General features: G+C 45.0%; 1 protein-coding gene across 1 annotated transcript in view; it reads right to left on the reverse strand.

Moving 5' to 3' along the window:
• Positions 1-11,194, reverse strand: part of LOC124606592 (facilitated trehalose transporter Tret1-2 homolog) — a 74,462-nt gene extending 63,268 nt beyond the window's left edge. The window contains exons 1-2 of the mRNA XM_047138577.1: positions 10,843-11,194; positions 6,013-6,344 (exon numbers count right to left, since the gene is read on the reverse strand). Coding sequence (XP_046994533.1) covers positions 6,013-6,344; positions 10,843-11,194 — 684 coding nt within the window. The remainder of the gene's footprint in view (positions 1-6,012; positions 6,345-10,842) is intronic.
• Between the last annotated feature and the right edge of the window lie 14,424 nt (positions 11,195-25,618).

A 25,618-nucleotide genomic window follows, 5' to 3' on the forward strand; every position in this document is an offset into this window, starting at 1 on the left:
CAAGAAAGACTAAAAGCACGTAAAGTTTCAGAACTGTATGGCAGACCTCAGCTTTTAAAATTAAAATTACAGCAACTTAGCATGAACCTTTGTTGCTCATTGTCCCAATTGCATTGCCAAGCAGGGTCCCTTCCTTTTCCGAAATGAACCCGAGTGTCGTTGAAATTCAAACGCCAGCATTAAAATAATATAATTCGATTTCACTGCTTTAATTTCAAAGTTCAGTTAAAGTATTCATAGCTGGCTACAATATTTAGATTACACGAGCACAAATTAAGAGTGCGAGTTTCGTTAGCATATTTTAGCTTACCTGTGACTGCAGCTCAGCTTGGTACGTACTAAATTTTACTGTTGTTAATTGTTCAGAATCATTTAATTCAAGTTCGAAGTTAAATCTCTTGCTTCTAAATTGCGTAGATTCAAGTAGCTTTTGAAATGATCGTTGAGGTAGCCCAAGACTAACCGTATTTTACTGAATTTCGATATGCTTCAGAAACAAAGTTCACTATTACTCTCAGTCACTAAATTAACTTTCAATTTTCCGGTTTTATTAATTATTTTGCTAAATTAAGTCAGAGGGTAGCGAAATTTATTACTTCTGACAAACTTTCAGTTTTCACACTACACGTGTCAACCTTCAGTTGCCACACTTCTAGTGCTAATTATATGTGTAATAACCTTTCTTTTTCAGTTACTATAGTAATTGTCCTTAGGACTGGCGACCGTAATTTCCCCCAAATCTCAAATATCTAATTACCGCTAGTTAATTGTTGACGTAACGGCCGCACATTCACTTTCTGTATTAACTTTACCCCTTTTCAAAATTAATTTCCACCAGTTTCATTTGCATTTTTCCTTTCATTTAGATGTAACCGTTTCCTCCCTCTTTACCGACAGATTAACTTCGGTGACGATTGCTTTTCCCAAATTTCCATTAAGTACACGCGGCTTAATTTTTCACTGTCATTAAGGTCGATAAGTGAGGGGGAGGTTACAAACCAACACATACAGCCGAAAAAGTACAGTCATCTGCCAATGATACTAACCCCAAATTTACCCCAATGTCATCATTTGGAGAACCCCGTAAACTCACAGAGTGTGAACTCAGTGATCTGATTAGGGATTTAGATCTTACAAAGCATAAATCCGACCTCTTACCTTCACGACTGCAGCCGTCTCTTCACTGACACAGTATGTGATTCTGTATGCTGCCTCAACCAAAGAAAGTTATACGAAGATGAAATACACTGATCAGGCAGAACATTATTGCCACCGACCTATTATCAATATAAACCTATCCAGGCGTCCACCTGCTTCGCTGGATGGTAACGTGCTTGCCTCCAATGCAAGCGGGCCCGGGTTCGATTCCCAGCCGGGTTGGAGATCTTCTCCGCTCGGGGAGTGGGTGTTGTGTTGTCCTCATCGTCATTTCATCCTCATCACTGGTGCGCAAGTCGCCCAATGTGGCGTCGAATGAAATAAGGCTTGCACTTGGCGGCCGAACTTCCCCGAATAGGGGCCTCCCGGCCAACTATGCCATACGCTCATTTAATTTCACCTATCCAGGCGATAGCAGCGTCGCCTGGCGAGGAATGGCTGCTATTCAGATACACATGGTGCATATAGTATCAGTGAGTGTGCTGTCCGTGTGTAGAATGGCGAAGGGGCACAATCTGTCAAAGTTTGACTGGAGGCAGATTCTGATGACATGGAGGCTCAACATAAGCAGTTTGGGAACTGCACGAATTGTCGGGCGGTCGAGGAGCGCTGTGATGTGTGTATTCAGCACATGGCGAAACGAAGGTGAAAGGACATACAGATGTATTAGGGTTGCGCAGCCACCCCTCATTTCAGATGTCGGACGTTGTAGGCTGGGCGCAGTGGTAAAACAGGACAGGCAGCGAACTGTGGTGGAATTAACATCAGACTTTAATGCTGGATGGAGTACAAGTGTGTCTGAACACACAGTGCACCCAACACTCCTAATAATAATCCTATGCAGCTGACGACCCATGTATATGCCAGTGTTAATGCCATGACATTGAAAACTATGACTGTAATGGGTATGTCACCATCGGCACTGGAAGTTGACATCATGCCGACGGGAGGGCGCGAATTCGTCTTCCAGGGGAACAGCTTCTTGAATCTATCATCTTCCAGGGGAAAAAGCGCCTTGCCACCAGTACTGCGGGACACAGACCAGCTTTTAGGCAGCTCCATTATGCTCTGGGGGCAACGGCCTTGCCACAGTGGACACACCGGTTCCCGTGAGATCACCGAAGTTAAGCGCTGTCGGGCGTGGCCGGCACTTGTATGGGTGCGCTGTTGCCATTTTTCGGGGTGCACTCGGCCTTGTGATGCCAACTGAGGAGCTACTCGACCGAATAGTAGCGGCTCCGGTCAAAGAAAACCATCGTAACGACCGGGAGAGCGGTGTGCTGACCACACGCCCCTCCTATCCGCATCCTCAACAGAGGATGACACGGCGGTCGGATGGTCCCGATGGGCCACTTGTGGCCTGAAGACGGAGTGCTTTCATCTACATCTACATTTATACTCCGCAAGCCACCCAACGGTGTGTGGCGGAGGGCACTTTACGTGCCACCGTCATTACCTCCCTTTCCTGTTCCAGTCGCGTATGGTTCGCGGGAAGAACGACTGTCTGAAAGCCTGCGTGCTCACTCTAATCTCTCTAATTTTACATTCGTGATATCCTCGGGAGGTATAAGTAGGGGGAAGCAATATATTCGATACCTCATCCAGAAACGCACCCTCTCGAAACCTGGCGAGCAAGCTACACCGCGATGCAGAGCGCCTCTCTTGCAGAGTCTGCCACTTGGGTTTGCTAAACATCTCCGTAACGCTATCACGGTTACCAAATAACCCTGTGACGAAACGCGCCGCTCTTCTTTGGATCTTCTCTATCTCCTCCGTCAGACCGATCTGGTACGGATCCCACACTGATGAGCAATACTCAAGTATAGGTCGAACGAGTGTTTTGTAAGCCACCTCCTTTGTTGATGGACTACATTTTCTAAGCACTCTCCCAATGAATCTCAACCTGGTACCCGCCTTACCAACAATTAATTTTATATGATCATTCCACTTCAAATCTTTCCGCACGCATACTCCCAGATATGTTACAGAAGTAACTGCTACCAGTGTTTGTTCCGCTATCATATAATCATACAATAAAGCATCCTTCTTTCTATGTATTCGCAATACATTACATTTGTCTATGTTAAGGGACAGTTGCCACTCCCTGCACCAAGTGCCTATCCGCTGCAGATCTTCCTGCATTTCGCTACAGTTTTCTAATGCTGCAACTTCTCTGTATACTACAGCATCATCCACGAAAAGCAGCATGGAACTTCCGACACTATCTACTAGGTCATTTATACATATTGTGAAAAGCAATGGTCCCATAACACTCCCCTGTGGCACGCCAGAGGTTCCTTTAACGTCTGTAGACGTCTCTCCATTGATAACAACATGCTTTGTTCTGTTTGCTAAAAACTCTTCAATCCAGCCACACAGCTGGTCTGATATTCCGTAGGCTCTTACTTTGTTTATCAGGCGACAGTGCGGAACTGTATCGAACGCCTTCCGGAAGTCAAGAAAAATAGCATCTACCTGGGAGCCTGTATCTAATATTTTCTGGGTCTCATGAACAAATAACGCGAGTGCTTTCTTATTATGCTCTGGGAAACATTCACGTGGGCATCTGTGGCCCAGTGGAGCTCATGCAATGCATCACTATGGCCAATAGGTGTCGAACTGTGCACTGGCTGCAGACCATGTACACCTCTTCATGACAGTCATGTTTCCCAATGGCATTTTTCAACATGAGAATGTGTCATACCACAAGGCCAGGAGTTTGATGGATTGGTTTCAGGAGCACAGTGGCGAGTTCCAGTTGATACGCTGTCTTTCAACTCACCAGATCTGAACCTGATCGAACGTATCTGGGATGTGACTGAACGTGGTGTCAGAGCTCATAGCCCCTCATCCCGGAATTTACAGGAATTATGTGATTTGAGTGTACAGTTGTGGTGCCAACTATCTCCAGCCACCTACCGAGGTCTCACTGCTTAAACGCCACGACGTGTCGCCGCTGTTATCTGTGCTACAGGTGGACATAACAGCTATTAAGTAGGTGGTCATAGTGTTCTAGCTGTTCAGTGTACGTTGTAAACTGTGTTAATTACAATATGTTGGTATGTGGAAAACTCATATACATGGCGCTGCTGTTGGGTTTGCAAGGGTGGTTACAATAAGTATCGTACACAGAGGAAATGGCCTCCATGAGCATTTCTCGTGCCTGTGGCAGAAAATATTGCCGAAGAAACACTAGTGACTCCGAACGAAATTGTTCTCCCACCGTCGCACATGTTGGACTCATGACGGCATTTGTTAAGGGAATGAACAGGAATGCAGAACATGCGACAAATCCACTAAAGAGACAGCCTACATTACACTTATCCGTCCTCTGCTGGAATATTGCTGCGCGGTGTGGGATCCTTATCAGTAAGGATAAACGGTGGACATCGAAAAAGTGCAAATAAGGGTAGTTTCGTGTTATCGCGCAATAGGTGTGAGAGTGTCACTGATATGATACACGAGTTGGGGTGGCAGTCACTGAAACAAAGGCGGTTTTCTTTTCGGCGAGATCTATTTACGAAATTTCAACCAACTTTCTCTGCCGAATACGAAAATATTTTTTTGACACCCACCCACGTAGGGAAAAATGATCATCATAATAAAATAACAGAAATGAGAGCTCGAACGGGAAGATTTAGGTGTTCCTTTTTCCCACGCGCCATTCGAGAGTGGAATGGTAGAGAAGTAGTATGAAAATGGTTCGCTGAACCCTCTTCCAGGCACTTAAGTGTGAATTGCAGAGTAACCATGTAGACGTAGCTATAGATGCAGCAGGATTTCACAATTTGTGTACGAAGTTCCCACAACTGAGCACACAGCAAATGACAAAAGTGATATTCGATGGTTCACACGTACGGCAGCTGTTGGACGACGTACGCTTTGAGTTCATAATAACCTCTGATCAACTGTATGCATGGCTTTGTTTCATAAAGAGACAACACTCATCTTGGGAAGCAGGAGAGCCCAGAACTACAGGGACCTTGTGGACGAACTCATTCACGTTTATAAAGTCATTGGCTGGTAATGTACATGTGCGTCAGTGAAAAAGACCAATAAAAAGGTGTTAGCATGTGGACGTAATGTGCTGTTCCAGTCTCTTCTGCACCGAAGGTCCATCACCGTTCCCTTTGGATCCCTACGTAATTCGGTGCTCTCCGATAGACACGATCGAACAGCGGAGGAGTGGTACTCAAGCGTCAACTTTAGGTTACAATATCTCCGGATGTAATTAACAATTTACAATGCAACAAACGGCACTGATTACGTATTTGTTTATGTGTTCAGATGTGCTAACAAAACTAACGGGGTTCCATTTAAAAAAACGTAGGTTTGTGTTAAAAAATATACTTCCGTGCATTTTTTAATGGTTTGTATTAACCAATTACACTAGCCCCTCTCCTCACGTTCGGTCTGTGGAATCGATTAGTCAGTATTTGATGTGGTTTACGAAATATATGCAGCGGTAACGTTAGGTGACTCACCCTGTATATGTAGATGAATACGTAGATATGTAAGCGCCAATTCATCGCTGTCTGCACAGTGCTAATTAGTCGTAACCTCAGGAGAACGTATTAAAGAGTGACTGGAGATAACTCAGTGTCCATTCTACAGTGTAGCATGTGAGTCGCGAATTGAGTCTTGTTAATCTCCCGGAATTGAGTCTGGTTAACCTCCTGGAATTCTGCCTCAGCCAGTAGGGAGACCTGGTGATAGTTTCAATGTTAATGCTAGCCTTCTGCGTAAGGCCAGTTCCTTGTCCATACGACATAACATATAGTGATATTGCAGTTTCTAGAAGACCTCGGATGCAGCCGAGTGCAAGCACGAGAACGGGAGAGGAGCGACGTGTACCTGTGAGATCTCCCCCGCGTAGGTCGGCATGCCGCCGTAGACGAGTCCGACGCCGAGGCCGGACACGAAGCGCGCGACGCACAGCCAGACGGGTTCGTACTCGCAGAAGATGAGCGCCAGCCAGCTGAGCGCGATGGGCGCGGCGCCCAGCATGACGGTGGCCTTGCGGCCCAGCCTGTCGGACAGCCAGCCGCCCAGCCAGGGGCCCACGGCGGCACCCAGCGACGGCAGAGAGCCCGCCCACGACCCCTCCGAGGGGCTCAGGCTCATCTTGGGCAGCGCCGGCGACGACCACGCCATTACGATGCCGCCCGCCAGCATCGCCAGGTCGCCTGTCGGCAGCCATCAAAACTCTGCGAAACACCGTCATCCCTAAGGCAGCTTACACAGCCGTCTGTCGCATCTCTCCTCCAAGCCTCCCTGTCGACTTGCTCTAACTATATACTACAGACCTTAAAACGAGAGAGATGGAGCAGTGGGTAGCACACTGGACTCGCATTCGGAAAGACGACGGTTCAAACCCGCGGCCGGCCATGCTGATTTAGGTTTTCCGTGATTTCCCTAAACCGCAAATGCTGGGATGGTTCCTTTGAAAGGGCATGGCCGATTTCCTTCCCCATCCTTCCCTAATTCTGTGGGAGGACGACGGTTCAATCCCGTCTCCGGCCATCCTGATTTAGGTTTTCCGTGATTTCCCTAAATCGCTTCAGGCAAATGCCGGGATGGTTCCTTTGAAAGGGCACGGCCGATTTCCTTCCCCATCCTTCCCTCACCCGAGCTTGCGCTCCGTCTCTAATGACCTCGTTGTCGACGGGACGTGAAACACTAATCTCCTCCTCCTCCTCCTTCTGTGGGACCGATGATCTCACTGTTTGGTTCCCTCCCCAAAATCAACCAACCAACCAACAGACCTTAAGCATGGAGACGAATTGCTTGTCACTGTACTTAAGTAGGAAGAATTCTTGTCTATATTAACTGTTTTCTTCCGTCTCCTCTCAGCAAAATAACTCTACAATTACAAATGAAAAGGACAGCATTGTGGTTGTTCTACAGTTTTAATTTTCGCTGCTGGTATTTGCGTCCTGAATGATTTTTTGTCTTATGGACGTGAGGCCACGATCCAAGGTATATTTCTCTCCCTAATATTTTACATCCCAAAACTGATGATGTCTTTAGCATTGAAAAACGGAACGTCAGGCAAAGAAATATGCCTTGGACCACGGCCTAATGCCCACAAAACACAAATTATCGGATATTAAACTTATTTCGTTCAGCAGTTTTCGGCTTACAGTGCTGTCGCCGGGTCTCAATTGACTATCGTCATCAAAGAGGGTCCAGTACTATGAACAACATCGAAAAATATTTTACACGTTGAGCGTGAGAGACGAACAGAGTAAATCCCTCCTCGACACTGTAGTAGTAAAGAAATTTAAAATACTAAGGTTAAGCAATAAAAAACATAAAGGGAACAAACAGAAAAACACTAAAGATTAAACCTCCAAAAACTTCACTTAATACTTTTTTCCAATGCTTCTCATACTGTGTTCCATCCTATTTCTCCATTTTTCATGTATTTGTTTATTTTTATTGTTCTTGTTATGTACCATATATAATCTGTGGTTTTATATGTACATCTTCCTTACAGTAAGGACATTCATATACCACTGACAAATAATTTACCTCACATACTGTCTTTTACAATTGTCAGTTCTATCTTTTACTCTCTTTCTGCCTCATCTTCCACATGTATCACCTCGTCAATTGAGTCTTCAACACTCTTGTATTGTATTAGTTTTATTTTATAATGCTTCTTAAGTTAATTTAAAATTTTATGTTCTTATTTGCATTGTTTTAACATATGTACACAGTTTAACATTAAACCTGGCCACTATTCAGCTGCCACTGAGACTAAGTCGGAATCCTTCACTTAAGGCACCAATAAAATGGACCACCCCTGAGAATTCAAAGTTCAGCCATCTGCCCTGAGAATTCAAAGTTCAGCCATCTGCGTGGTCTGGAAACACTGTAGGATGCAGAAGTTTCTGAAGGAATTGTTGTCTTCCACTCGAGCAGTTGCAGTTCTGTACCTGCTATTGGTCTAGTGGTGAATGTCGCACAATTCAAACACAAAACGTGACTTCTAGTCCACTTCTTCCTTTGTTTTTTAAAACACATTTTCGCTTTCCATTAAATGTATTAGTCTTATGGAACCTCAGTGATAATTTGCTTCGTTTTCTAACCCAACAATAATAACAAAAACTTCTAGAAACAATGTACCCTAAGACCTCGTGGATGTATCGAGGCTGGCCGAGGTGGTCTAGCGGTTCTATGCGCTCAGTCCGGAACCGCGCGACTGCTACGGTCGCAGGTTCGAATCCTGCCTCGGGCATGGATGTATGTGATGTCCTTAGCTTAGTTAGGTTTAACTAGTTCTAAGTTCTAGGGGACTAATGACCTCAGAAGTTGAGTCCCATAGTGCTCAGAGCCATGTGAACCATTTGATGTATCGAGATCAGAACATGTGGAATAATCGGATCTACTGCCAGATGTCTGTGTCGCTCTGGCACAATATTTCGACCACGCAACTCGTTGCCTTCTTCAGGTACTACCTGAGAGTGCCATATTGGATTAATAATTAATTAAGGATGGGGCCCCTCCACGCCCGCACCAACGTGGTGACCAAACCAAAAGTTCTACTGTCACCTCCGTAAGCATGTTAGTTTATGAATCAGGCGTCACAGGATGCAGGCTGTGATGTTATCCATGCGTCTGGGTAAGATTACTCATTAACATGGTCCATCAGGAGATAGAAGTGGTCGAAAACGATTGAAGGGTAGCGGTTGTAAGGGCAGAGGAAAAAAAGTGCCAAGGCCAGCGCCAAGGGAAAAAAACCTCTGCGACAGTAGGACGGGTAGTAAGGGCAGTAGCGGCTTGCTAGCTGCGACAGAGCATGCAAGGTGAGGGAAGGTTAGCGCGAGGTATCGTGCATCGTTGCCTATGTGCTGCGTGGTCGTTAGCTGGGTCAGTCCGGGTCTGCAGCTGGGCTCGCTTGTAGTCTCCTGGGCAGGCCGCAGTGGCTTCCTCCCTGTAACATAAGAGTTCGGCGCGGCAACGCATGAGTTGCTGTTAGGCCCTCTGCTGCGCCTTGTCGTCGGTGACTTGGTGCAGCTTCATCAGGCTGGTGCAGAACGGCGGCGATCGGCTACCGTTCAGCATTCTCCTCTACTGCACGCCGCAGCCCTTCCGTAATGTAGCTTCCATGAGCTCCGCTTGTTCGGAGAGCTGCGCCAGTTCAGCGTCGGAGGAAGTATTACCATTCGCTCGCGCTTGTGCGATAAAGGCTGCCCTTTTGGCTTCTCGATCCCTTGCGGGGCCCGTTCCCTCAGCAGTCGGCGTTGCCACCGGTTCAGCTGGGGCGATGGTTTTCTTCTTTGCACCTTTCACCTGCGGTGCTGCTGGGGCAACCGCTATGACAGGCGCGCGAGCGTCTTTCTGCGAGGTCGCAGGAGGGTTCGCAGGTACGACTGCGCTGGGGCCTTGGGCGAAGACTGCTCACAGTTGCCTCAAGGCCTCTTCCTTCTCTGCAGCCACAGCGGCTGCGAAGGCAGCCCTCTCTGCCGCCATGACGGCTTTGAGGGCTGCTGTGGCCTCCTTCACGGCAGTGCCGAGTTCGAGGTCACACTTCTTCACGGGAGAGCGAGCTGCGTCCTGGCTGCCCGTTTCCGAGCGGTCGTCCCTGCCCCTGGCAGGTGGATCTGCTACTGCGCCGTCCCTCAGCTGCGCCGGGCTGTTCTGCGTCCTACGCCGTTTCCGACGTCGTCTTCGCTTCTGCCGCTGCGTCGGTGCGGCCGCGACCGCCTCGCCGCCCCCGGCACGGCTAGAGAAAGCCTCACAACCGCGCCAACTGGCGATGTGCGGGCCTCCACACCGGACACACGTCGGCAGAGCGTTGCTGCCGCGGTCGCAGGCGCGGCTGTCGTGCTCACCTGAGCACTTGACGCACCGCGCCGCGTTGCGGCAGTACTTCGCAACATGGCCCTCGCCCTGGCACCTGAAGCACTGGGGCTGAGGATCCATGGCGGTCGGGAGAGCCTCCGTCGTAACCGGGAAGCCCAGCAGCTTCCGCAAGTCGAAGATGTCACTCCCGCCGTCGACCGTTTGCACGGTCACGGCATAGAGCGGCGCCCTCTTCCTGTTGGTCCCGTTGTGCAACCTTGCGGTTGCACAACCAAACCCGGCTCGCAGCAGCCCTTCCCGGACCGCTGCCTCATCACAGCACCAAGGTAACCCCCTGAGGAGTGCCTTGGTCATCTTCATCCTTCCTACGGAAGGTGCCTTATCACGCGCCGGCGGCGCGTCGGCGACGTGGTCGGCCACTGCGACCTTGATCGCCCTGTGGTCGGCCACGTTTGCAGCTCGAACGCACGAGCGCAATTCGTGATGGTGTCGAACAGCGCTGTCCACCCGCCTTTGCACTTGACGTACAAAGGAGGAGCAGGCCGCGACTCGTCTTCTCGGGAGTTCCTCGCACGGTCTGCAGACTCAGTGAGTTGCACAACCGAAGGACCCTTCGTAGCGGCAGGTTTCCTCTGCGTACCCTTCTTTCCCATGCTGCGAGGCGCGGATCACGACAATCTGCACGCGTTGTGAAAACAACGCACGACAATTTGCTCTCCGCAGCGCCCACAGCACAGAAACCTCAACGGCCGAGCAAGCGAAGCGCGCAATGGCAGCGATGCACTCGCCTCGCCAGCTCAGACCGCTCTACCTGCCGTATTGGAGGATCTTGTCCAGTATTTATGCTCAGAGGGCGCTGGCTGCTCTCTCTGCCGTCCGCGCCCGCCTGGCGCTGCCTGCAATGTGTTATCTCTTCTCCAGTGCTCCCTCGGACGTCCGCGCCCGACTTGGTCGCCATCTGTGGCAGCTGTCTGAGGCCCGTCCTGCATCGGGCGTTCCGTTCCCAGTTCGCACCCGCCTGGTGCTGCTCCTGACGTTTTGGCCCTGCCCTGGTGCTCCCACGGACGTCCGCGCCCGGCTCGTCCACCATCTGTGGCCGTGGCAGCTGTCTGGGGCCGGACCCGCGTTTGGCGTTCCATTCTTGGTCCGCGCCCGCTTGGCGCTGCTCCTGAGCTGTTGGTACTTCCCTGGTGCTCCCACGGACGTACGCGCCCACCTCGTCCATCATCTGCAGTAGTGGCAGCTGTCTGAGGCCCGTCTCGCGTCGGGCGATACGTTCGCGGTCCGCGCCGCCTGGCGCTGCTTGTAAGGTGTTGTCTCTTCCCTGGTGCTCCCTCGGACGTCCGCGCCCGACTTGGTCTCCATCTATGGCAGCTCTCTGAGGCCCGTCGTTTGTCGGGCGTTCCGTTAGCGTTCCGCGCCCGCCTGGCGCTGCTCCTGAGGTGTTGGCACTTCCCTGATGCTCCCACGGACGTACGCGCCCACTTCGTCCATCATCTGCAGTAGTGGCAGCTGTCTGAGGCCCGTCTCACGTTGGGCCCTCCGCTCGCGGTCCGCACCCGCCTGGCGCTGCTTGTAAGGTGTTGTCTCTTCCCTGGTGCTCTGACGGTCGTCCGCGCTCGGCTCGTCCACCATCTGCGGTCAAGGCGGCTGCCAGAGGCCCGTCCTGCGTCGGGAGTTGCGTTCGCGGTCCGCGCCCCCCCTGGCGCTGCTCCTCCGGTGTTACTACTTCTTGAGGAGTTTCTTGGTTCCCTTCGTTGGGCCCTGATAAGCTCTAGAGCCGAACTCCAAGCCGAGCTGAGCTGGTAACCGCTGTCTCGGTTTATTAGGTTGTCTGTGACCTTGATCTCGATGGCCTCCTTTATGACACTGTCCCAAAATCTTGGAGTCTGTGTCACAATTTTGGTGTTGTTGTAGTCCATTAAGTGACCGAGCTCCAGACAGTGCTCCATTATGGCAGGTATGGTTACTTGTCCGAGTCTGGTGTGCCTCTGGTGTTCTTTGCACCTGACGTCCACTGTCCTGGTTGTCTGGCCAATGTATGATTTTCTACACTGGCACGGGATGTTGTAAATGCCTGGCTTACGTAGCCCCAGGTCGTCCTTCACACTCCCTAGCATTGTCCCAATTTTGGAGGGTGGACAGAAGATACTCTTTATATCATATTTTGAGAGAATTCTGCTGATCTTTGCAGAAAGAGGTCCAGCATATGGCAGGTATGCCACCTTCTTCACCTCCTCTGGCTCCTCTTCTGTACCCTGTGGTTGGCTGGTAGCACGAAGTGCCCTTTGGATGTCTGTGGAGGAGTATCCATTTCTGCTGAACACCAGCTGTAGATGTTCTATCTCTGTGGCCCGACTTTCCATATCTGACTGAGCCCGAGCCCTGTGAACTAATGTTTTCAAGACTCCATTCTTCTGTGCCGGGTGATGGCGGCTACTGGCCTTAGGTGTAAGTCAGTGTGGGTGGGCTTACAATACACACTGTGCCCCAGAGTGCCATCTGCGACCATTTACCTTCATTCAAAGTTTGCATTCAACAGGCAAGGTTCAGTAGTCGGATATTGGAGTACTACATGCTGTAATTCAAAGCAACAAAAATCAAATATCTGACTATTACTGCATTTTTCTTGTATGGCATCAGTGAACTCCTTAAGCTCTCCGATGTAGTATTCTTACTGGTAATGAGTGATGATGATTTTATGTTAACTACTTAAGAAGAAATTAATGGCTGAACCCTAACAAAATGCATATGCTCTAGCAAAGTTGAGTGTGAACAGATAATTTTTTGAATTTGGTGGCCAAAAAGTGTGTTGTGCAGTGTAAACTTCTCCCTGGGTGTGTGTCCATCTGCAGATGGTATTTGTTGTCAACAACTGTGGCACTTTCTGGCTGCAGTGTAAGAAAAACGACCAACAAAAGTGCATCAAGTGTTGCTATTACAGGACAATGACCTCTGCTGACTTCATAGACCAAACAAGTCAGGAGTTTTTTTGAGAAGTCACGCCTCAGACACTTAATCTTCTGATCAGACATCCCCATATATTGACCTTTCCCTCTTGTTATAGAAGGACCGTCGCGAAAAGGCACTTCAAACCTGGCTTGACGACGTATTTAACTCATAGTCCTGGAATCGAAAAACTACATGAGCATCGTCAGACTATTTAAGATAAATGTTTTATGTTTACTGTAGTATTCAATAAAACAGTAGAAAAACGCTATTAAAACATGCACTATATTAATACTAATGAATTACAGCTTACCAAGTTAGCTTGCAATGAAAGTCTATTTTAATAAAACTTGAAGCATCTGTAGCACCATCATGCCTACATCAGCACGAATTAGTGTGGTATTTTGCTTGGTCTGTATTTATATGCTGCCCTTTGCCATATTAAAGTATTATGGAAACGTGGCATTTGTATTAGAGGCATTAAGAGACATTGTTAATAAATTATTCAGAGCTAAAATTTGATAAATAACGTTGTATAATCACAAAAACCATATATCATGTCAGTGTAAAGAGAAAAAGGCACTACTAACTATGCAGTATCATAAGTATCGTATTTAGCCCTTACCTATGGGATACTGACACTAGCAAGAAAATATGATGGAGAAATCTTAAGATCTCCTTATTCATTTTCGATCTGACTGCTTGTGACTCAATCACCGAATAGGTAAGAAGATAGCCTCCAACGAGATTGGAACCGAGAATCAGTGTAACCTCCACTTTACAATGTGTGCCCATTAACTGAGAGCTAGCAAAGACCTGCAGCATTTGTCTCTCCCTCATTGCCCCAGTGGTGGCTGGGACAGCTAAATCACAATGTAAAAGCAAGACTAGTTGTACGTTCCATGTGGAACGACATAGCTTGACTCAAAACCATAAACTGATAACTTGATCTCACAGAATAATTCTGTGCCAGACAGGACGTAACTTGATGGTCACACAGCTTCCAAATCTGTGTGTTGTTACGAAGTTTCAATTATATTACCAGCAGCAAGAATACATTTCTAAGCCAATGTTTTTCTTGAAGGGGCTCAGAAGTGAGTGCTGGTGCAGCTTGCATCTAAATGACACAGCCACTGATGTCCAGAATACCAGAAGTATAATCCAGTGAGATTTATTCCCATTTCTACAATTAAGTTTAAGGACTAGGGCATAGTTGCTAATAATACTCACAACCATCAACTAAAATATTAAAAATAAGTAAACACCACAAGTATTTTTGTTTCTCTGTCTTAAGTGTACTGGAAATGGAAAAGCTCATTTACATTTTTGAAGCATCTCCATTTGCACTGTAAACACTATGATTAGGCAACACACTTTTAAAATTACAGACTTAGAAAACATTATTATTCAGAATGTTGCCGCTAGTACTATCCCCAAAACAACAGAACACAAAAGAAAAGACAGTAACACAGCATTGCTTGCAAAATGTGAACTTCAATAGAGAAACTTCATAACCCATAAATAACGAAAAGTTTCAAATCAAGAAAGTATACTGTACAAACAAACCATGAGGAATGACAACCTTAATGCTGTTGTGGTAGTCAGACCACTGATTACTCAGGTATAAAAACCACCACTCTGAACCAGTGTCCCTAACTGCAGTCTACAAGAGATTACTAATATTTAATAGTAGATTACATTCTTTGGTAAGACCAGAGGAATAATACATACGTTTGTTGATTTTATGGTTAGGATTCGGGTAAGTTGTAACTGAGACTAAAAATAAATGTAGATGGTCCAGTATCAAAGAAAACAGCATGGGAGACTATGGTTAAGTGAAGGAATAAGTATCAGTTAAATAGCTCAAAATTTGTGCAATCTATTTTTCCACTCCCCCCCATGAACCATGGACCTTGCTGTTGGTGGGGAGGTTGGTGGGGAGGTTGGTGGGGAGGCTTGCGTGCCTCAAGGATACAGATGGCCGTACCGTAGGTGCAACCACAACAGAGGGGTATCTGTTGAGAGAACAGACGAACGTGTGGTTCCTGAAGAGGGGCAGCAGCCTTTTCAGTAGTTGCAGGGGCAACAGTCTGGATGATTGACTGTTCTGGCCTTGTAACATTAACCAAAACGGCCTTGCTGTGCTGGTACTGCGAACGGCTGAAAGCAAGAGGAAACTACAGCCGTAATTTTTCCCGAGGACATGCAGCTTTACTGTATGATTAAATGATGATGGCGTCCTCTTGGGTAAAATATTCCGGAGGTAAAATAGTCCCCCATTCAGATCTCCGGGCGGGGACTACTCAAGAGGCGTCGTTATCAGGAGAAAGAAAACTGGCGTTCTACGGATCGGAGAGTGGAATGTCAGATCCCTTAATCGGGCAGGTAGGTTAGAAAATTTAAAAAGGGAAATGGATAGGTTAAAGTTAGATATACTGGGAATTAGTGAAGTTCGGTGGCAGGAGGAACAAGACTTTTGGTCAGGTGATTACAGGGTTATAAATACAAAATCAAATAGGGGTAATGCAGGAGTAGGTTTAATAATGAATAAAAAAATAGGAGTGCAGGTTAGCTACTACAAACAGCATAGTGAACGCATTATTGTGGCCAAGATAGACACAAAGCCCATGCCTACTACAGTAGTACAAGTTTACATGCCAACTAGCTCTGCAGATGATGAAGAAATAGATGAAATGTATGACGAGATAAAAGAAATTATTCAGGTAGTGATGGGAGACGAAAATTTAATAGTCATGGGTGACTGGAATTCGTCAGTAGGAAAAGGGAGAGAAGGAAACATAGTAGGTGAATATGGATTGGGGGGAAGAAATGAAAGAGGAAGTCGCCTTGTAGAATTTTGCACAAAGCATAACTTAATCATAGCTAACACTTGGTTCAAGAATCATAAAAGAAGGTTGTATACCTGGAAGAAGCCTGGAGATACTAAAAGGTATCGGATAGATTATATAATGGTAAGACAGAGATTTAGGAACCAGGTTTTAAATTGTAAGACATTTCCAGGGGCAGATGTGGATTCTGACCACAATCTATTGGTTAAGAACTGTAGATTGAAACTGAAGAAACTGCAAAAAGGTGGGAATTTAAGGAGATGGGACGTGGATAAACTGAAAGAACCAGAGGTTGTAGAGAGTTTCAGGGAGAGCATAAGGGAACAATTAACAGCAATGGGTGAAAGAAATACAGTAGAAGAAGAATGGGTAGCTCTGAGGGATGAAGTAGTGAAGGCAGCAGACGATCAAGTAGGTAAAACGACGAGGGCTAATAGAAATCCTTGGGTAACAGAAGAAATATTGAATTTAATTGATGAAAGGAGAAAATATAAAAATGCAGTAAATGAAGCAGGCAAAAAGGAATACAAACGTCTCAAAAATGAGATTGACAGGAAGTACAAAATGGCTAAGCAGGGATGGCTAGAGGACAAATGTAAGGACGTAGAGGCTTGTCTCACTAGGGGTAAGATAGATATTGCCTACAGGAAAATTAAAGAGACCTTTGGAGAGAAGAGAACCACTTGTATGAATATCAAGAGCTCAGATGGCAAACCAGTTCTAAGCAAAGAAGGGAAGGCAGAAAGGTGGAAGGAGTATATAGAGGGTTTATACAAGGGCGATGTACTTGAGGACAATATTATGGAAATGGAAGAGGATGTAGATGAAGACGAAATGGGAGATATTATACTGCGTGAAGAGTTTGACAGAGCACTGAAAGACCTGAGTCGAAACAAGGCCCCAGGAGTAGACAACATTCCATTAGAACTACTGATGGATGGCCTCGGGAGAGCCAGTCATGACAAAACTCTACCATCTGGTGAGCAAGATAAACGAGACAGGCGAAATACCCTCAGACTTCAAGAAGAATATAATAATTCCAATCCCAAAGAAAGCAGGTGTTGACAGATGTGAAAATTACCGAACTATCAGTTAAATAAGTCACAGCTGCAAAATACTAACGCGAATTCCTTACAGATGAATGGAAAAACTGGTAGAAGCGGACCTCGGGGAAGATCAGTTTGGATTCCGTAGAAATGTTGGAACACGTGAGGCAATACTAACCTTACGACTTATCTTAGAAGAAAGATTAAGAAAAGGCAAACCTACGTTTCTAGCATTAGTAGGGTTAGAGAAAGCTTTTGACAATGTTAACTGGAATACTCTCTTTCAAATTCTGAAGGTGGCAGGGGTAAAATACAGGGAGCGAAAGGCTATTTACAATTTGTACAGAATCCAGATGGCAGTTATAAGAGTCGAGGGGCATGAAAGGGAAGCAGTGGCTGGGAATGGAGTGAGACAGGGTTTTAGCCTCTCCCCGATGTTATTCAATCTGTATATTGAGCAAGCAGTGAAGGAAACAAAAGAAAAATTCGGAGTAGGTATTAAAATTCATGGAGAAGAAGTAAAAACTTTGAGGTTCGCCGATGACATTGTAATTCTGTCAGAGACAGCAAAGGACTTGGGAGAGCAGTTGAACGGAATGGACAGTGTCTTGAAAGGAGGATATAAGATGAACACCAACAAAAGCAAAACGAGGATAATGGAATGTAGTCAAATTAAGTCGGGTGATGCTGAGGGAATTAGATTAGCAAATGAGAGTTTTGCTATTTAGGGAGTAAAATAACTGATGATGGTCGAAGTAGAGAGGATATAAAATGTAGACTGGCAATGGCAGGGAAAGCGTTTCTGAAGAAGAGAAATTTGTTAACATCGAGTATAGACTTAAGTGTCGGGAAGTTATTTCTGAAAGTATTTGTATGGAGTGCAGCCATGTATGGAAGTGAAACATGGATGATAACTATTTTGGACAAGAAGAGAATAGAAGCTTTCGAAATGTGGTGCTACAGAAGAATGCTGAAGATAAGATCACGTAACTAATGAGGAGGTATTCAATAGGATTGGGGAGAAGAGAAGTTTGTGGCACAACTTGACTAGAAGAAGGGATCGGTTGGTAGGACATGTTTTGAGGATCAAGGGATCACATATTTAGCATTGGAGGGCAGCATGGAGGGTAAAAATCGTAGAGGGAGACCAAGAGATGAATACACTAAGCAGATTCAGAAGGATGTAAGTTGCAGTAGGTACTGGGAGATGAAGAAGCTTGCACAGGATAGAGTAGCATGGAGAGCTGCATCAAACTAGTCTCAGGACTGAAGACCACAACAACAACATTTTTCCACTTTGAATGACTAGGAAGTGACAATGTCTGTGGAAGCATGTATGTGCTGTGATAGAGAGTAAGAATACTAATTTGCGAATATTGCGAAATCCAAAGTGTTTTACATTAATTATACAGGGTGATTCAAAAAGAATACCACAACTTTAGGAATTTAAAACTCTGCAACGACAAAAGGCAGAGCTAAGCACAATCTGTCGGCGAATTAAGGGAGCTATAAAGTTTCATTTAGTTGTACATTTGTTCGCTTGAGGCGCTGTTGACTAGGCGTCAGCGTCAGTTGATGCTAAGATGGCGACCGCTCAACAGAAAGCTTTTTATGTTATTGAGTACGGCAGAAGTGAATCGACGACAGTTGTTCAGCGTGCATTTCGAACAAAGTATGGTGTTAAACCTCCTGATAGGTGGTGTATTAAACGTCTGTAACTACATGAACGTCAACCACCCGAGGCGATGGATCGGCCGCCAGGCAGCCCGTGACAGAGCACTTCATCACTGGCCTCCAAGAAGCCCTGATCTTACCCCCTGTGATTTTTTCTTATGGGGGTATGTTAAGGATATGGTGTTTCGGCCACCTCTCCCAGCCACTATTGATGATTTGAAACGAGAAATAACAGCAGATATCCAAACTGTTACGCCTGATATGCTACAGAGAGTGTGGAACGAGTTGGAGTATCGGGTTGATATTGCTCGTGTGTCTGGAGGGGGCCATATTGAACATCTCTGAACTTGTTTTTGAGTGAAAAAAAACCTTTTTAAATACTCTTTGTAATGATGTATAACAGAAGGTTATATTATGTTTCTTTCATTAAATACACATTTTTAAAGTTGTGGTATTCTTTTTGAATCACCCTGTATTATGGGTCACTCTAAATTAAGAAAAGGAATATTTTTACCTTTTTGTGGTCAATAATTGTTGATCTTATTCATGTCCCATAGTTTTTTTCTGGATTTAATGAATGTACCTTATTAATTTCAATGTTTAGGTCTAATTAACACTCAGTCGTTTTTTCTGTGATTAATTAACGCCCAATTTTATTTCCACTTTTGGGTTAATTAATACCCAGTTGCTTCTTCTGAGTTTAGTTAATGGTCAGCCGTCTTGGTTTTAATAATTTATGTAGAAAAGGTGTAAAGTAATTGTTTAAATATTATAAGTATTGAGGAATTTAGTAACTTTGAAAAGGAGCATTGTCTGGTTGGAAAATTTTGTGAGACAAAAGTAGTTACTTACCCCACATACATAACATGAAAGATGTTGGAGTGTTTGTAACGTTTACATAAGTGCCTAGAAGATATTTTTTGAGAATTTTAGTAATTTTATGCGATATAGCGTCAAGGAGCCAAAGATGGATCCCTTAGTAGCTTGTATGTCATGAACCAAGACATGAAGAGGCGAGCATCCTTGGCAACAAACAAGAAGACTCTCATTGCTGAATAGACAGAGAGGGAAATTCAACCATAGACTTTTATACTAAATCATGAGTAGTTATAACATTAAATTTAATACTTAGAAACAGTGGAATGGTATATATTGATCGAAGATTGTTGTCACTAACCATAGATGGATAACAGTGTTAAAGCAACAAGGAGGCCAAAAATCAGCTAATGGGAGCTTTCCGTGGTGGGAGTAAGAGTGTAGGAAGCGACGCTACAGTCGTTACAAACGACACAGGTGTGGAAGAGTCGAAGGTGAAAGGTTGGCTGTAAAAGTTTGACGTGAGATATTTGGTACTGAGGAGGAATCTTCAGCGGGCTGCCACAAACACCTCATCATCTGACAATATGACACAGCACCCCCATCGCCAGCTGACATCGTCAGCCAGAATTCAGCTGTCTGGTTGGGACATTACAATTAGAAACACGAGAGACATCAGCTTATAACTTCTACGCTGTATAAGGAAGAGTCCTACCTGTATGCCGTCTCCAGTTGAATGCCACATAGTTTCCTCGTAAGGGAAAGGACAATAACTTCACAGATTTGCTGCGACACCATTTAATAGTTGCCATTAACGATGTAACACCATGGTTCAGTTTTGTTTTTGTTGATTTAACGGGAATTTTGTGTTGTGAATAGGTTTGTTGAACTACTGGCTTTTATTTCACCGAAGCCAAAGTATTCCAGTCGCTAAGCTTTAATGCTTTCTCGTTGCAATATGCGTGGACTACAAGACAAAAGCAGGTAGGGCAAGTGTTCGGCCTGTTAGCCTTGTATCAAGAGCTGCATGTTCAAGATGAAGCCAAGTGTACAGTTAAAGTTCCTATAACAGTAGTCAACTTGACTGGCTCTCATTAGCCTTTTTATCGGCATTAATTGTAGTACCAAATTTAGGAAGGAAGAAAGGACGACTAGAGTCAATATGCCGTCGACAGCGAGGTTATAAGTGACGCAGCACAATTTTGAATTACGAAAGGATGGAGAAGGCAGTCGGCCCTACTCTTTTCAAACGTACCATTTCAGCACTTGTTTGGAGCGATTTACGGAAATCCTGGAAACTGATATCTGAATGGCGGGACAGGGATTTGAACCGTCATCCTCCCGAAAGCGAGTCCGGTGTGCTAATTACTACGCCGTCTCACTCGATACCAAATTCCATAAAAGCTATTAGTGATTTTAATCATTAGTATATAAATTTGGGTGTGACCTCTTCTCAGAAGTTAAGATTAGGACTTCGACGTTGCTGTTCTGCCAACTGCGCACAGAGTTAGTGCCGTAAGTGAGACGTGACTGGGTCATCAGTAAAATGTTACGTATCTAATAACAGCAGTGGTCGGGGGAGCGACGTATTGCCGCTGGGAGTGGTTTGCCTGATTGTCGTTATCTCGTAGAGGTGTAGCTGGGGCAGTGAGCCAGGAAGTTGAAGGACGTCACAACATAGGCAAAAGATGCATGGGTGTAGCGATGTGAAAGGAGGCTTAGTGTACTTCTGTATTCAGAGCAAAGTATGAAACGCCCCCTTTGAAAAATTAGTGACACACAATATTTTTTGCGCAACGCAAACTGACTTTCAATAATCCCTACAAAAGAATGGCCCTGACTAACATTAACCTATACGTTTCACAAATCACTTACCTCACAAAAATCTTGGTTACTCGAACTACTGCAATACAGCGAGCGCCGCTACTGCCAGCTAAATAAAAGATTCAAACTACTGAAGGCACTAACTACTGATAGGCATAGTTAGCAAATGAAAGATTTTAATAGAGAACAAACAGTGTATTTACCTTAATAGTGTTGAAAAATCATAATATACATAGCAGTTCATGACATCCAGTCTTACAAATTTCAAAACTCCGCCATTTCTCTCCCCACATCCACCACTGCTGGCGGCTCACCTCCAACTGCTCAACGCTATGCGCTGTTAACAGCCAACTGCCCAACGCTACAATGGCAGACAACAATGCAAACTAGCCACAGACTGCACACAGCACAGCCAGTGATTTTCATACAGAGCGCTACGTAACGTTGCCAATAAAAAAACATAAACAGCCTACTTACAAAAGGACTAAATCGGCCGGGAAAGCGGATAGGTTTCTTGTTAATGCACCACGGAGAGTTTAATACAATTCAAGAGAGTACATACAAAATTTCGTTGGATAGAGTGATGGAACTCTAGCTTAACTAGCAGTAAGTCAGTAGAATAAACAATTACGATACCTATGGAATGCCTTGGGATCAGTAGTTACAAACAAAGGTGAAGGGTATCATTAGCATTTGATTTCTGGTACTTAAATAAAATCTCATCCAGAGAAAAGGGATGATCTGCTATATACATTTCAAAATACTATACTTATATCCTCTATGGACCTAGCGTCAGGCTTTCATCAGGTAGTCTCAGCTGCCCTCTTACACGTGTAATGGCAAGTGCTACCAGTACGGTGCGGTACCATTTGCCTCAAACGTCCCCACTGCAGAGTTCATAGAGCCCTTGACTTTGTGTTAGCAGCAGATCTGGCATAAAAAAATAACAACATCTGCAAACGACATTCTGGTATCCATTGTTAACTGGATAGCCTATCTTGAATTGCTTCAAGACGTAGTTGAAGCACTGATAAAAGGAAAGACGACTTTGAACTAAGAGGAGAGCAGATCTGCAGCAAGGGAAATAAGCTTCCTTGGTCATAAAATCACATAACATAGAATCATGCCAGACAGTGACAAAATTAGAGCAGCTGCTTATTTCTCACCTCCAGGGAGAAAGAAACAACTTAATTCATTTTATGGTTTACTGTGGTTTCTATAGAGAAAATTGTGTATTGACAGTGCTTAAATACACCTTAAGTGAACTTGTCAAGTAAAATGCATTTTAGGTCTGGTACAGTAAATGTCAGGGAGTATTTTATGCCATACAAGAGACGATGTGAAATAGCCAAATTGTTGCTAAATGTTGTTTCACTCTATTGTTTTGTTTGCCAATCTATTGCAGCAATATTGGGCTGGGAGTTCATTTCCAGAATGAAATTTTCACTCTGCAGCGGATTGTGCGCTGATGTGAAACTTCCTGGCAGATTAAAACTGTGTGCCGGACCGACACTCATTTGTTTGAATAACATAAAGAGCATTTTAATTGTAATTACATCCTTTATTCCTCGACAAATATGTGATTACGACGATGTGGGGGGAAGGCTTTACTACTGGGCAGTGGGAAAGATACTCAGCTGTTCTGAGTATGGACATACCATAATTTTTCGGACACTATACACTTATAAATAACAATCGGAAATGTTATGCTGCTCAATTGGAAAGTTACTGTGGTTGGTGTTCCTAAATGTGCTAGGAAAGTGACGTTGGTAGGACTATGTTCAGTCCTAACGGACGCATTTGTGTTTTGTTAATAGACGGTTGCTCACAAGAGCTAAGCTGACGTTAAATACAATTGCTCCAATGCATTTTCTATCACAGGACAGCGAACGCTAGCAGAGGCGTCTTTCGTCCACAATCGATGCTGCGCTCACAGGTGTACCTTTTAGGAAAAACAACACTTTTTTCTCCTTTGTTCTGTAGAGTGACCAGGTGTCTCGCTTTGTTCCATGTTCCACTGGCATGCCACATGCTCCTGGAGAGGGATCAGACTTTGAGCTGCTGGGTTGCTGGGACGTCTGCTTCAGCTATGGCAACGGCCGATTCTTCCAGCCAGTCTTTTTATGTTTCATAAGCGCAAGCACAGGACACCATTGCACTGCTAAAATAGAACCTGCCACAGTGTACAAACAACGCCATCTTGAATTATAGCTTGTTGGGGAACCTAAAAGTGATAGGGTTTTTTCCAACATGAGAGGAGATTGCATGAAACAGCCTGTTCTACGATGACTAAATTGCTTACGAAACTACAACACAAGAAACTACTGCTATTGCGAATGATGTTCCATTCTTCTTCAAGTACGGGTGACAGAAACTTTACACCCAGGTCTGTAGTGGCGATTAATGGAGCAAACGTATCCAGTGCCAGCATGCATGCGATATTGGTTCCCGATGCATCGGCAAAATCTTATAGGATTTTGTACTGGGTGATGTTAGGAGGTTCTGTTACAAGACATGATCTGACAGCTTGTTTTTACATTTTGTAAACACCGTATCGATATACCACTGCATTCGTAAAATATGGTTCAATGGTTCAAATGGCTCTGAGCACTATGGGACTTAACATCTGAGGTCATCAGACCCCTAGAACTTAGAACTACTTAAACCTAACTAACCTAAGGACATTACACACATCCATGCCCGGGGCAGGACTCAAACATGCGACCGTAGCGGTCGTGCGGTTCCAAACTGAAGCGCCTAGAACCGCTCGGCTACACCGGCCGGCGTAAAACAGGGTCTGCCATAATGTACAAATAATGTCTTCTTCAATTATTGCTTCTTGTCGAAGGTAAACCGATGGTGTTTTCTCCGATATGTGAACAGATAGTGTGAAAGGGTGTATTCTCTAATGGCATTTCATGTGTCTGAAATGTTTGTAATACCGACGTGCGTGGCAGTTTGTTAAAAGAATCTGATCTGAATGCCGGGGATCGTCTCAAATCACGAAATTTTGTTCATCACACTGAAAGACATCGGTTAACACACATGTTGCGTTAGACTGCATGTTTTTTCTTCAGAATTTAAAGTTCTCACTTTTTCTTTCCTATGATGAAAGTTTCGAAATAACGAGGGCCTTCTGCAGTGATTGGTAGTTTTCACAGCAAGACAGCGGAAGTTTTTTAGATTTTATGCAGGGCAGACACGTAAAGGAGATGTGAGATTAGTCAATACATCTGTCGGATGTATCGCTATGGAGCTCCGATCTCTGCAGTTTGCTCATCAGTAATCATCAGTAGTGCTGTAGGTTTTTTTCATGTCACTGGATGTCACTAAATAGCCGGAGACAGGGCGTCAGAGAGATAAATGTGAATTGTAAGCTGCAGTCGAACTTAAAAATGACTGTATAGATGCCGTTCGATACTGATAATTGAATGATCTGAAATGAGTGTAATGTCCTCGTGCACGACAATTTATAATCTGAACACGTGGAATGCTCTCAAACTATACTGGTTTTGCTCATAAAACTAAAAGAAATTTAATCTGTCTACACTGCTGGCCATTAAAATTGCTACACCACGAAGATGACGTGCTACAGACGCGAAATTTAACCGACAGGAAGAATATGCTGTGATATGCAAATGATTACCTTATCACCCTGGCCAGCACATTCTCCAGATCTCTCACCAATTGAAAACGTCTGGTCAGTGGTGGCTCGTCACAATACGCCAGTCACTACTCTCGATGATCTGTGGTATCGTGTTGAGGTTGCATGGGCAGCTGTACCTGCACACGCCATCCAAGCTCTGTTTGACTCAATGCCCAGTGTATCAAAGCCGTTATTACGGCCAGGGGTGGTTGTTCTGGGTACTGATTTCTCAGGATCTAAGCACCCACATTGCTTGAAAATGTAATTACATGTCAGTTCTAGTATAATATATTTGTCCAATGAATACTCGTTTATCAATTGCATTTCTCCTTGGTGCAGCAATTTTAATGGCCACTAGTGTATTTATATAAGCAATTCACACTGCTTCTAAAATTTAATAACTGATAACAGATAAATGAAAATAGAGATTTTTCCCGATACTCCTGAGAAAACTGACAGTCACTTTATGCAGGCAAATGGCTTTAGAAACCAAAAGAGAAGACGCTGATTGCGGGAAAAGGTAACCCACACTCGGAAATTACAATGAAATCACTACGCTTAGCTGCATACAGGTGTTAGTATACGTCAACGGGGACAGTCGATAATATGTGCCCTGCCCGGACTAGAACCCGGGATCTCCTGCTTATATGGCAGACGCTCTCTCCATTTTTTTTCTCTCTCATTTTCTTGTATATTGTTCCTTGAATTCGTTCGGGGTGGACGTCGGATGACACCCCTACAGGTTGTTCGTTTATCCGTTTACTCAGTTTTTTTTTTTATTACAGAGGGTAGCTAATCCACTAACCGAACACGCTGAGCTACCGTGCCGGCAATCCATCTGAGCC

The sequence above is a fragment of the Schistocerca americana genome, chromosome 3 (assembly GCF_021461395.2).
Source record: "Schistocerca americana isolate TAMUIC-IGC-003095 chromosome 3, iqSchAmer2.1, whole genome shotgun sequence".
In the NCBI taxonomy this organism is placed as follows: domain Eukaryota; kingdom Metazoa; phylum Arthropoda; class Insecta; order Orthoptera; family Acrididae; genus Schistocerca; species Schistocerca americana.